Genomic DNA, 14085 nt, shown 5'->3' with positions numbered 1-14085 from the left:
AGGCAAGAAGGGCATTCTATGCCATCAAAAGGAACATAAATTTCAACATACCAATTAGGATTTGACTAAAAATACTTGAATCAGTCATAGAGCCCATTGCCCTTTATGGTTGTGAGGTCTGGGGTCCGCTCACCAACCAAGACTTCACAAAATGGGACAAACACCAAATTGAGACTCTGCACGCAGAATTCTGCAAAAATATCCTCTGTGTACAACGTAGAACACCAAATAATGCATGCAGAGCAGAATTAGGCCGATACCCACTAATTATCAAAATCCAGAAAAGAGCTGTTAAATTCTACAACCACCTAAAAGGAAGCGATTCACAAACCTTCCATAACAAAGCCATCACCTACAGAGAGATGAACCTGGAGAAGAGTCCCCTAAGCAAGCTGGTCCTGGGGCTCTGTTCACAAACACAAACACACACTACAGAGCCCCAGGACAGCAGCACAATTAGACCCAACCAAATCATGAGAAAACAAAAAGATAACTACTTAACACATTGGAAAGAATTAACAAAAAAACAGAGCAAACTAGAATGCTATTTGGCCCTACACAGAGAGTACACAGCGGCAGAATACCTGACCACTGTGACTGACCCAAAATTAAGGAAAGCCTTGACTATGTACAGACTCAGTGAGCATAGCCTTGCTATTGAGAAAGGCCGCCGTAGGCAGACATGGCTCTCAAGAGAAGACAGGCTATGTGCTCACTGCCCACAAAATGAGGTGGAAACTGAGCTGCACTTCCTAACCTCCTGCCCAATAATGACCATATTAGAGAGATATACTTCCCTCAGATTACACAGATCCACAAAGAATTCGAAAACAAATCCAATTTTGAAAAACTCCCATATCTACTGGGTGAAATTCCACAGTGTGCCATCACAGCAGCAAGATTTGTGACCTGTTGCCACGAGAAAAGGGCAACCAGTGAAGAACAAACACCATTGTAAATACAACCCATATTTATGCTTATTTATTTTATCTTGTGTCCTTTAACCATTTGTACATTGTTAAAACACTGTATATATATATAATATGACATTTGTAATGTCTTTACTGTTTTGAAACTTCTGTATGTGTAATGTTTACTGTTAATTTTTGTTGTTTTTCACTTTATATATTCACTTTGTATGTTGTCTACCTCACTTGCTTTGGCAATGTTAACACATGTTACCCATGCCAATAAAGCCCTTGAATTGAATTGAATTGAATTGAATATAGAGAGATCCAGGGAGAGAGATAGAGAGAGATCCAGGGAGAGAGATAGAGAGAAGAGAGCTGCAGCAGATAGAGATAGATAGAGAGAGATCCAGGGAGAGAGATAGAGAGAGATAGAGAGAGAAGAGAGCTGCAGCAGATAGAGGGTAGTGAAGTGAGATGAATACAGTGGAGGAACCCCCCTCCAGTCAGATGAGCATCGCAGTGCTTTACCTTTTTTCTCTCCTCCTCTCTACATCCCACTATTTCTTCCCTCCTCCCCTTCCTGTCTATTATTCATCAGTGCTCAGAGCCCCCCTCAGCTCCAAATCTAGCTCATAGCTCCAGCTGCAGCCCAGTTCTGTGGATCTCCTAGCCTAGGACGGAACCACTAACCCCGACTACAGCTACAGTCTGCTTCCTTCTCCTCTTTGGTATTGGTATTTGGTATCCTCTTACCTAGACATGGAGAGCCTCACTGAGACATCCGCTGAGAGAGAGAGCGACCAGCCATCTTTAACTAGCTGTTCTATTAGCCGTTGAGCCAGAAAGCCAAGGGAGCAGAGAAGAGGAGAGAAGAGGAGGATTATTTTTAGCACTAAAGGAGTCCCGTTCATCTGCCTCTCTCTATTTTACCACACTGGATTACAGTAGTTCTGTTGCTGCTGGCTCTCTGTCCTATAGAGAGGGAAAAACGGGTTCCACAATGCCTGAAGCTAACTACCTGCTGTCTGTGTCTTGGGGTTACATTAAGGTGTGTATTGTATTGTTAGCTGACATAGCTATCAGGATAACATGCCATGACATTATATTTACCTTCTGGTTTTGGTGTTTGAGCTGTTATAGTATTTTGGTGATGTTTTGATGATGTTTTGGAGGGTGTAGTTGTGTGGTTGTGTTCTATGCAGTGTGGTGGTTGTTTGGTCCTAGGTGGTCTGATGTTATGTAGCTGAGCTGAGGCTCCATCTTGGTTGCATCTTTGCAGAACACAATAGTGCTGTGGATGGGGCTAGGAATCTCTCTCTCTGACACACAGACAGTGCTACTGTTGCTGCAGAGGCGGGGCTTCCCTACAGCTGTGTTGTATGCATGCTTTTCTCATAGGCTGTATAATACACTGCAGATCTGCAGGTTTTGCAATATGAACCAGAAACCATGAATGTGAAAATAACCAGATGGAATCTGCACTGCATAATATTATCCTGGAGGGATTTGATTTGTTGATCTGAAAACAATAAAATGGTTATTTTCCAAATCCCTTTTGTACCGATTGTGTGTAATGTTTAGAGATTTGTTTAGAAATGTAGTTTGTTTGTATAAAGCTCGAATGAGCATACAGTAATCACCAGTGACTGTGCTTTTCCACGGTATTCTCCTGCACCATAATGTCTTCCAGGTTTTCCAGTAGTTTCCAGGATACTGACGTTTTCCCCCTCTCCTCTGTATCTTCTTTTCCAGTTCAAGAGAATGTTGAACCGGGAGCTGACACACCTCTCAGAGATGAGTCGCTCCGGGAACCAGGTGTCCGAGTTCATCTCCAACACCTTTATGGGTAACGACCTGATCTCTCTCTCTCTCTCTCACACACACACACACACACTCACTCTCTTTAGGTAAATCCATTGCTTTTGATGTGTGACTGTTCCCACACACTTCTTATAAACTGCTAAAGATCAATCATGCACACACAATCAATCGAACACACTTTCATACACCCACACTTGTACACACAAATACACATGTCTTATATCTCACACATGTGTGTATATAGTATACCGCAGTGTGTGTGTGTGTGGGATTCTCCCTCCATTTTGTCTGAGTCTGGATGCTTGTTGCGGGGGTGTACTGTAAAACCCTGCCCCATTACCTCTTGTTAGTATTCATCCATCACTCCCAAGGCCCATTAAAACAAAACCAGATAGGAAAAGCCTGAAGCTTTGAGGTGGTTGACTGGCTACACACTTCTTAGTGAGGTGCCTCTGCTGCTGGTTGATTGACAGGTAAGCTTGTTAGGCCACATCAGAGCCAGTGGATAGAGAGAGGGGGGGGTCCTGTCGTGACTCTCTGGCTGCATCCTAAATGGTACCCTATTCACTATATAGTGCACTACTGTTGACCAGAACCCTATGGGCTGGCCCTATGGACCCTGGTAAATGTAGTGCACTACATATGGAATAGGGTGCCATTTAGGACAGAAGATATGTGTGGGAGAGGAGGAAGGACAGAGACAGGTAGAAGAACAGACAATATGGACGCCCGTGGCCTGCTATCTATCTGCATATGTACTGTACCATGTGTGATGCACTGCCATCTGAATCTAGTCCCCTCTAGTCTCCCACTGCAGGGTCTGAGCAACAAGATGGGGGAGAGAGATTGTGATAGGGAAGGGGGAGATGGAGAGAGATGGAGAGACTGGTATTACGAGGTGAGGTGGGGGTACGGTGGAACCCCCTCACAGATAACTGAGCCTCCCATTCGGTGACTCATATCCCTTTTAATGTATCTCTGTCTTTCTTCACCCCATCCCCCTTCCTCTCTCCATCGCTCCATGCCTGAGGAAGTTAGTGCGTAGATCAGATGGGAGATGGGAGTTTCTGTCACTCTACCGCTCCATAGTTCCCTGTGGGACCGAGCAGTAGGAGTGGTTTGCTGCAGCTGGTTGGCTACACATTAATATGGGAAAGAGATGCAGAGAAAGCATTAGGAAACAGACAGCTGATAGTTTGTCCTGAGCTGACCACTGACCATTGATTGGAATTATATTTAGAATTATGTTACAGCAATATCGAGCTCATTGTTTCTTTAGAAAAACAAGGCAAGGGGATAACATTGTTGACATTTATGGCTGCCATTTTCAAGTTTCCCTCTCTACATTTTCCACCCACATTGTTTTTGTATTGTAAGGTCATCCTAGGATGCCTTGTTAGAGAGAGAGTTGAACCCTTCATATGTGCATGCATCATATTGTGCAGCTCATCCCTATGGGACTGTGGGTTGGGGATGATGGTGTGTGTGTGAGGGCCATTCACGTGCAAGGGCTCCTCTCCTCCACAGCTGTTCATTCCACTCATCCCATAACACCCTGGCTGAGCTGGCTCTTTCCGGCTTGCTACCACGGTAACAGCCAGGCATAACCCATTAAGGGAATTTTAAAATCCCAAATCCACCCACACACTCTCTTTCCATCTCTCGCTTTCTCTCTCTCTCTTTCTCTCTCTCTCTTTCCATCTCTCTCTTTCTCTCTCTCTCTTTCTCTCTCTCTCCCTCTCTCTCTTTCTCTTTCTCTCTCTCTCTCTCTTTCTCTCTCTGGCATTTGGGTTTCACTGTTAGCTTATAGAGCAGGCTGTAGGTTCAGAATTTCAGCAGAATAAACATGAGAGAAATGGAGAGAGAGAGAGAGGGAAGGGAAAGAGAAGGGAAGGGAAGAGAGGATACCTAGTCAGTTGTACAACTGAATGCATTCAACTGAAATGCGTCTTCTACATTTAACCCAACCCATGGAGAGGAGAGAGACATGACAGTCTAGTCTGGGCCTCAGGGACTCAAGGTCACATTAACACTCCACCTGCATAGAACATTTTGAATTGGTAAAACCACTTCCTGACAGACAGACACAGACAGACAGACAGACAGACAGACAGACAGACAGACAGACAGACAGACAGACAGACAGACAGACAGACAGACGGCCACATGTCAAACAATACAGCTTCATCAGCCACACACTCTAATAAACACACACTCTAATAAACACACACTCTAATAAACACACACTCTAATAAACACACACTCTAATAAACACACACTCTAATAAACACACACTCTAATAAACACACACTCTAATAAACACACACTCTAATAAATACACAATAAATACACACTCTAATAAACACACACTCTAATAAACACACACTCTAATAAACACACACTCTAATAAACACACACTCTAATAAACACACACTCTAATAAACACACACTCTAATAAACACACACTCTAATAAACACACACTCTAATAAATACACACTCTAATAAACACACGCTCTAATAAACACACACTCTAATAAACACACACTCTAATAAACACACACTCTAATAAACACACACTCTAATAAACACACACTCTAATAAACACACACTCTTATAAACACACACTCTTATAAACACACACTCTAATAAATACACACTCTTATAAACACACACTCTAATAAACACACACTCTAATAAACACACACTCTAATAAACACACACTCTAATAAACACACACTAACATTTATGGAGGAAGTGTCTGCTGTGTGCTTATAAAACCAGGTTACCTTTTTATATTATGTGAGGATCCTTATAAAACCCATACAAAAATGCATTCTATTTCAATGGCCAAACCAAATGTCCCTTCCATTCGTAGAGTTCTGGTCCATTGTGTGTGTAAGGGAATGGGAGAGTGGATTTAGTGGCATGTCTGAGAAGCTAGTAGACATTGTCTCAGTGGTGATAATGGTGATAATGATGATGATAATGAATTACTGTGCCAGTTTATTGCTCTTCCCCTGTTTCCCATGCATCACATGCTTATAGCATGCTTAATCACCCATTTTCTATTATGACTGAAGGAGGAGAGGGAAAGAGAAGGAGGGAGAGAGAGAGAGAGAGAGAGAGAGAGAGGGTGGGAGAGAGAGAGGAGAGAGAGAGAGAGAGAGAGAGAGAGAGAGAGAGAGAGGGGGAGAGAGAGAGAGAGAGAGAGAGAGAGAGAGAGAGAGAGAGAGAGAGAGAGAGAGGGGGAGAGAGAGGAGGAGAGAGAGAGAGAGAGAGAGAGGAGAGAGAGATAGAGGGAGAGAGAGAGAGGGGTAGAGTGACAGTGGTAATTGAATAACCCTCAGAGAAAAGAGACATGTTAGTTCAGCTATGAGAGGCAGCACAGTTAGAGCTCATTGTAATGACATTACTAAACTGAATGGGCCATCGAACCTTCATCCTCTCTTCTCTCTGTGGTCTGACAAACACAATGGCATGGAGTGTCCTAACCCAAAGAGATGTCCTCTCCCCCCTCAGACAAACAGAACGACATGGACATGCCATCTGTGACGCCCAAGGAGAAGGCTGGTCGGGAGAGGAAGAAGCAGCAACAGCTGATGACTCAGATCACTGGGGTGAAGAAGGTCTCTTATGGACCCTCCCTCTCCAACTCCTCCATCTCACGTTTCGGGGTCAAGACGGACAAGGAGGACATGCTCTCCAAGGAGCTGGAGGATCTGAATAAGTGGGGTCTGAACATCTTTACCGTGTCAGAGTACTCCGAACATAGACCTCTCACCTGTATCATGTACGCCATCTTCCAGGTAGGTTATAACTGGCTATACACTCCTACACACACACATGCACGCCTGCACGCACATATATGCATGCAATGCAGACACACACACACACAAACACACACAGACAATATGGTACAGCTGTACATAGGTACTAAGTCATATCCTTGTGTCTGCAGGAGAGAGACCTGCTGAAGACCTTTAAGATCCCGACAGAGACGTTTGTGGCGTACATGATGACCCTGGAGGACCACTACCATGGAGACGTGGCCTACCACAACAGCCTCCACGCGGCAGACGTGGCCCAGTCCACACACATCCTACTCTCTACACCAGCCCTCGATGTAAGTTACCTAACCCCTAACCCCCACACCAGCCCTCGACCTAAGTTACCAAACCCCTAACCCCAGTCCACACACATCCTGCTCTCTATACCAGCCCTCGATGTAAGTTACCTAACCCCTAACCCCCACACCAGCCCTCGACCTAAGTTACCAAACCCCTAACCCCGGTCCACACACATCCTGTTCTCTATACCAGCCCTCGATGTAAGTTACCTAACCCCTAACCCCCACACCAGCCCTCGACCTAAGTGGCTGACACTAGACTTTTCTTTTCTTCACACATCCCCCACACCCTACCATTACCTCACCCCTATACCACACCCTACCATTACCTCACCCTTATACTACACCCTACCATTACCTCACCCTTATACTACACCCTACCATTACCTCACCCTTATACTACAACCTACCATACCTCACCCTTATCCCACATACCATCCCATACCTCACCCTTATCCCACACCCAACCATTACCACACCCTACCATTACCTCACCCTTATACCACACCCTACCATTACCCAAACCTTATCCCACACCCTACCATTACCCCACCCTTATCCCATACCCTACCATTACCCCACCCTTATCCCACACCCTACCATTACCTCACCCTTATCCCACACCCTACCATTACCTCACCCTTATCCCACATCCAACCATTACCTCACCCTTATCCCACACCCTGCCATTACCTTACCCTCATCCCACACCCTACCATTACCTCACCCTTATCCCACACCTAACCATTTCCTCACCCTCATCCCACACCCTAGCCTTACCTCACCCTTATCCCATACCCTACCATTACCTCACCCTTACCCCACACCCAACCATTACCTCACCCTTATCCCAAACCAGCATTACCTCACCCTTATCCCACACCCTACCATTACCTCACCCTTATCCCACATCAGCATTACCTCACCCTTATCCCACACCCTACCATTACCTCACCCTTATCCCAAAGCAGCATTACCTCACCCTTATCCCACACCCTACCATTACCTCACCCTTATCCCACAACAGCATTACCTCACCCTTATCCCACACCCTACCATTACCTCACCCTTATCCCATACCCTACCATCACCTCACCCTTATCCCACACCCTACCATTACCTCACCCTTATCCCACACCCTACTATTACCTCACCCTCATCCCACACCCTACCATTACCTCACCCTTATCCCACACCCTACCATTACCTCACCCTTATCCCACACCCTACCATTACCTCACCCTTATCCCATACCCTACCATTACCTCACCCTTATCCCATACCCTACCATTACCTCACCCTTATCCCACACCCTACCATTACCTCACCCTCATCCCACACCCTACCATTACCTCACCCTCATCCCACACCCTACCATTACCTCACCCTCATCCCATACCCTACCATTACCTCACCCTTATCCCACACCCTACCATTACCTCACCCTTATCCCGCACCCTACCATTACCTCACCCTCATCCCACACCCTACCATTACCCCACCCTCATCCCACACCCTACCATTACCTCACCCTTATCCCACACCCTACCATTACCTCACCCTCATCACACACCCTACCATTACCTCACCCTCATCCCACCCCCTTACCATTACCTCACCCTCATCCCACACCACCATTACCTCACCCTCATCCCACACCCTACCATTACCTCACCCTCATCCCACACCCTACCATTACCTCACCCTCATCCCACACCCTACCATTACCTCACCCTTATCCCACACCCTACCATTACCTCACCCTTATCCCACACCCTACCATTACCTCACCCTCATCCCACACCCTACCATTACCTCACCCTTATCCCACACCCTACCATTACCTCACCCTTATCCCACACCCATCTGAGCTAATAGAATTCCACATTAGTGCTCTGTCCTTACACTCACCCCAACCCTTGAATCTTATGGTTCTGTAAGTCTTCCCCAGGGTTTTCAATCGCATTCTCCCTAAGTCATCTTCCCTCAGTCTTTAGACGTAAACCAAAAGTTATCCCGTATTCCTCCCTCTCTCCTTGCCCCCTCCCTCACCCCATTCTGTTTGTTCTCACAGCTCCATTCTCTGTGGTTCTATATATATACAGTGGAAACTCATCCATGACGTAGTTAACAGCGTGACCTAGCCCTCAGCATGTCACCAGCCGCTCTCCTCCTTTTTTACAGTCACCCCATCCGTCCCTCCATCCCTCCATCATATGTACAGCCCTGCTCTTACAGCCAGTGTCAAACCACTATGTATGGGTGCCTATAGAGAGACAGAGACATGGTTAGCATAAGATAGTCATTTCGCTAATTTAGGCCAGCACTCATCTGGCTCTGATTAGTGTTTACACTATGTTGGCTGTTAGCGATAGCAACCCTAGCCATGGGAATCAATGGGAGTGGGCTGCACTGGGATTAGCTCTTCCCTGTAGCTGTTCTGTTTTTTGACTGTTTCTCTTGAGACATTCTTAACCCTGGACCCTCTCTCTCACATAGGCAGTCTTCAGCGATCTAGAGATTTTGGCGGCCATCTTTGCTGCAGCAATCCATGATGTGGACCACCCGGGGGTGTCCAACCAGTTCCTCATCAATACCAGTGAGTCTTTCTCTTACACCTGTTACTGTTATGTGAATAATGTATAGAATAAATATATGAGAATTATCTATAGATACTGTATAGATATCCATATTCATCAACTGTGTTGAACAAGTGACTGATTCATTGTCTGTTGTCTCCCTCAGACTCTGAGCTGGCCCTGATGTACAACGATGAGTCCGTGTTAGAGAACCACCATCTAGCTGTGGGCTTCAAGCTGCTGCAGGAGGACAACTGTGACATCTTCCAGAGCCTGACCAAGAAGCAGAGGCAGAGCCTGAGGAAGATGGTCATCGAAATGGTTCTGGCCACTGACATGTCCAAGCACATGAGTCTGTTAGCTGACCTGAAGACCATGGTGGAGACCAAGAAGGTGACCAGCTCTGGGGTCCTGCTGCTGGACAACTACACCGACAGAATACAGGTGGGCTTATCTTCATCATCATCATCTAGACTTAGTAACATGGTTTAGATTGTGGTATGACCTCTGCTCCTTCACTCCATTTTCACCTGTCTCCTCCTGCTCTCTTCCTCAACCCTGTTCATTCATTCTCTAGCCATCTTTCTTCTTCTCGCTTTCTCTCCTACCACTCCATATCACTCTCACCTTCTTCTCTCCCTCCGTCTCTCCATCAGGTGCTGAGGAACATGGTTCACTGTGCTGACCTGAGTAACCCGACCAAGTCCTTGGAGCTGTACCGTCAGTGGACCGACCGCATCATGGAGGAGTTCTTCCACCAGGGAGACAGGGAGAGGGAGAGAGGCATGGAGATCAGCCCCATGTGTGACAAACACACTGCCTCAGTAGAGAAAAGCCAGGTATGATACTGGACATACAGAGACACACATATACACACACACACACACATACACACTCCGACTCCTGACTCACTACTGTTCCCTTTACCTCCCTCTCTCCAGGTGGGTTTCATAGACTACATCGTCCACCCTCTGTGGGAGACGTGGGCTGACCTGGTGCACCCTGATGCTCAGGACATCCTGGACACTCTGGAGGACAACAGGAACTGGTACCAGAGCATGATTCCCCAGAGCCCCTCTCCTCCCTGGGCCACGGAGCAGCGCGAGCAGGGTGGAGGTGAAGGGGGTCAGGTGGGAGACAAGTTCCAGTTTGAACTCACCCTGGAGGAGGAGGACTCTGAGGGTACAGAGAAAGATGAACAGAGCCAGGAGGATGAGGAGGAGGAAGAGGATGTTTTGGGGGAGTCGTCTCAGTCTCCGGTTGACTACTTTGACTGTCAGGACCCTGAGGAATCCATGGAGCCCACGTCATCCATAGCGATAATTACCCACGATGCATCACCCACAGACACTTAATGGGCTCGGCTGCACCGCAATGGTGGTTGGTTTAATGTTTTAAACAGGAGAAATCCTGCAGCTGTGCTTTTTAACAAGCCCACAGGGGTCTTAGTTTGAGCTCGCATGGGGTGTCAGTTTCAACCCCCCCATCCTTGCACCGTTAGGTGCCAGCAACAGAGGGACAGTTTCAGTGGGGCGGCTACGGAGTTCTCAGGGAAAATGCTGCAAACATTTTGGGCCTGAAGGACTGACGGAAAGGCCTCTGAGGAAATTAAATGAAGGACTTGGGCCAATCTGGGAAATGGTTGTTTTTCCATCCTGACTGGCAAATGTCGACACTACTACTGAGAGAAGTTTTGTACCTTGTGACTTTTTTACTGAAATGGGATGTCATGAGGCAGCTTATGAACTACTGATTGATGGACATGAGTTTATATAGAGAGAGAAAAATATGGTCACTTTTTTCTTGTATCATTTGTCAGAGGACTTTTATGTGCCTTTTTACTATTATCTTTTGAATTGTTTTTTAATTTATTGAACACACTTTAGTATGAATGTTGTTGTTTTTTCTTTCTTTTTCGAAAGCTCAAGAGCAAAATCCTTTTATATCTCAGACAAAGAGAACAGTCTTCCTACTACTATTGGGCAATAGAAGAAATCCAAACTAACTTAGACAAACAATTCCTGGACATACTCATCAAATGCTAAAAACATGTTTTCCCATAATAAGAAATACACTGTCATCTTAATCCATGTACAAAATATATGTTTCTATATGGAAATTAAATGTACACAATGTACACATTCGTGTTGCATGTCTAGATTGTCAGACCTCACTGTAGACAAATGGTAGGCAGATAGATGTTCACTTTAGCTCCAGAAAACAGTTACACAACATTCTGACATCTAACCTGCTTCCCCACAATCTCCCTCATGGATCAAATCCTGATATCGTTCAGACTCCAAACCAATGTCAACATCATAGACAGAAATAGCACTTGGCAGCCAAAGCAAAGTTTCTTATCACGTGCAGTTGGAAGGCTATTTCCAGCTTCCTCTCGAGGTATCCTGCTGTCGTCTATTAATCCTACTGGACCAAAGATTACAAAACCTAACTGGTTCTGATAATGTAACAATCTAACTAAGGAAGGACCCCCTATCCCTGTAGAATCAGGACCGGTCCAGATGATGAAAGGTGGCCGGGCGGCTGCATGTCTAGAAGTCAGCTGCACTATAATTATTCACATGGTTCATACAGTTCAGCTATTTATTCATCCACCTAATAAAAGGGAACGAGGTTCTGCTTCTACCCATTGACCTTAATCTTCCCTTCCCACTAACTGTATCACATTTCCTGACCGGACGGGAAGTTTATCAGGATTTAGTCCGTTAAATTTAATCCTCTGCTGCAAAACCCAAACCCGAGGAGAAAAAGACTTATTGTTGAGAACAAGAGGATGATGACCCACAGTAGTAGGTTATCTAGAGATGATGTGACAGAGACACCAAACCAAAAGGCCCCGGACAGTGTAATTCACTGTCACTGTGGGCCAGCATTAAGACCGTCAACTCCAGGCAGTCTGCAAGGCAGATTGTCCTTTACAGGCCTCCATGGCTGGTTTTCATGATGGCCTATTCAGCATCTATGACCTATTCTCCATTATTCACTTAGGTTTACTGACATACTCAAAGGTACTTTCAACTACCTTATTGTCTATAACCTCACTCACTCCAGCAGGCTTACATGGTAATTGTGTGCGTTGATGCGTGAGCGTGTGTGTGTGCATGTCATAAAATGTGAGAGTACGTGTGTGTATACATGTTAGTCTTTGTCACCTAGGCTCAACATGACTCCTCTTATTGTCTGTAACTAGAGCTCAAGCTGGTCCTTTGCTGTTTATAACAGTGTATTCAATTACATTCAGTTGTACTGTACATAAGAATACTGTTTCAGTCAGTGTAAATCTATTTTAATTTATATGCACTTGCATTACCTGGAAGGGGAGTGTCTAACATGTACAGGGCTCTGCGTCGGAGGCTTTTTATATCCTCTATTTGTTTTTTTATATTATATAATAAGTCAATATATATTCGCACAAATGTTTGAGTGCCCTGAGCAGCAGCTAAAGAGACATATTCACAACCTGTAGGTTTACAACGCATAGAGGACATGTTAAACAACAGAGGCCTGGTTATAGCTATGATAAGCTGTGGAGAAGCTTTGATACTGTAGTCTATCACTAGTTCACACCGAGACGTTCTCCTCTTAGCAGCTTGTAGTAGTGAATAATCCATGCTCCTCTGTGCAACATTTTCAATGCAGATTGCTGATTTGGGGTTCAGATCTACTGGTTCGACAGAAGTAAGGAATAACAACAGAAAGACAGACAGAGTGTCTGCTCCTTTACACGTCCTTCCATGTAAAGTAGTTCAGGGGGATTATTGGTGGCATGCTACAATATCTCTGAGCTGAACCTGATGAATCGTTACAAACATGTGATCTTCTTGTATTTGATCGTGCTATTGTGAACTATTTTGATTTGACCAAAACTTGTTAGCAGTTTTGAAATTCAAATTTGTCACCAGTATAACATTGTTAATCTATGTTAAACATTTTGGTCCGAGTTGTGGTTAGCCACGCTTGGCACTATCTGCATGAGAGAGGTTTTTTATTTGACATGTCTTTTGAATACCTACCTAACGCGTTACAGTCGCAGCGGACATGTTAAATGTTTCACACAATGTATGGTATAATATTGTATATTGTGTTAAAATATCAGAAAATACTTTTTCTATGAAGTGATTAAAAAACAAAGCATGAATATCTCTGTCTCTGTGTCCTTATTTCACAGTGCTAGCAGCAGCTCAACCATCACACTGGATGTGTTTTAATGTGGCGAGACAAGCACTCACTGTGACATCCCCCCTAACAGACAGTCTGGTCCTAACATGACATAAGGCCCACAGTGACACACTAGCTGTAGGAAACCAGGCACTTCTCTTCATTCGCCATGGTCCAAAGATGTGTAGAGTTTTATTGGTAGAGGCTGTCTCAGTTCTTGACAGCCTCAGCCTTTCCTCGAGCACTTCACACACACACACACACACACACACACACACACACACACACACACACACACACACACACACACACACACACCACACACACACACACTGCAACCTCCCTGACCTCGCTCTTTGGATGAATCTTCAAAGAGGATAATCATATCAATGGTCTGTGTTACCAACAATTTCCCATGACCTTTTCCCATGACCTTGTCTGCCCCGCTACCCTGCCCAATGACCTTGT

At 45.3% G+C, this 14085-nt stretch overlaps 1 protein-coding gene across 5 annotated transcripts in view; it reads left to right on the top strand.

The window, feature by feature from the left end:
- Positions 1-13597, top strand: part of pde4ba (phosphodiesterase 4B, cAMP-specific a) — a 333978-nt gene extending 320381 nt beyond the window's left edge. For 4 of the 5 annotated variants that reach the window (XM_042322358.1, XM_024403084.2, XM_042322359.1 and 1 more), the window contains 7 exons: positions 2664-2757; positions 6253-6539; positions 6692-6856; positions 9359-9458; positions 9605-9882; positions 10095-10277; positions 10380-13597. In XM_042322358.1, coding sequence (XP_042178292.1) covers positions 2664-2757; positions 6253-6539; positions 6692-6856; positions 9359-9458; positions 9605-9882; positions 10095-10277; positions 10380-10793 — 1521 coding nt within the window. In that variant the 3' untranslated portion in view covers positions 10794-13597. Of the gene's footprint in view, positions 1-1310; positions 1960-2663; positions 2758-6252; positions 6540-6691; positions 6857-9358; positions 9459-9604; positions 9883-10094; positions 10278-10379 lie in introns of those variants that run through there. The other variant, XM_024403085.2, reaches the window with a different exon arrangement.
- The last annotated feature ends 488 nt before the right edge of the window (positions 13598-14085 follow it).

The sequence above is a fragment of the Oncorhynchus tshawytscha genome, linkage group LG05 (assembly GCF_018296145.1).
Source record: "Oncorhynchus tshawytscha isolate Ot180627B linkage group LG05, Otsh_v2.0, whole genome shotgun sequence".
NCBI classification, from domain to species: domain Eukaryota; kingdom Metazoa; phylum Chordata; class Actinopteri; order Salmoniformes; family Salmonidae; genus Oncorhynchus; species Oncorhynchus tshawytscha.
The sequence above is the reverse complement of the archived record's forward strand: the minus strand, read 5'-3'. Positions and strand labels throughout refer to the sequence as shown.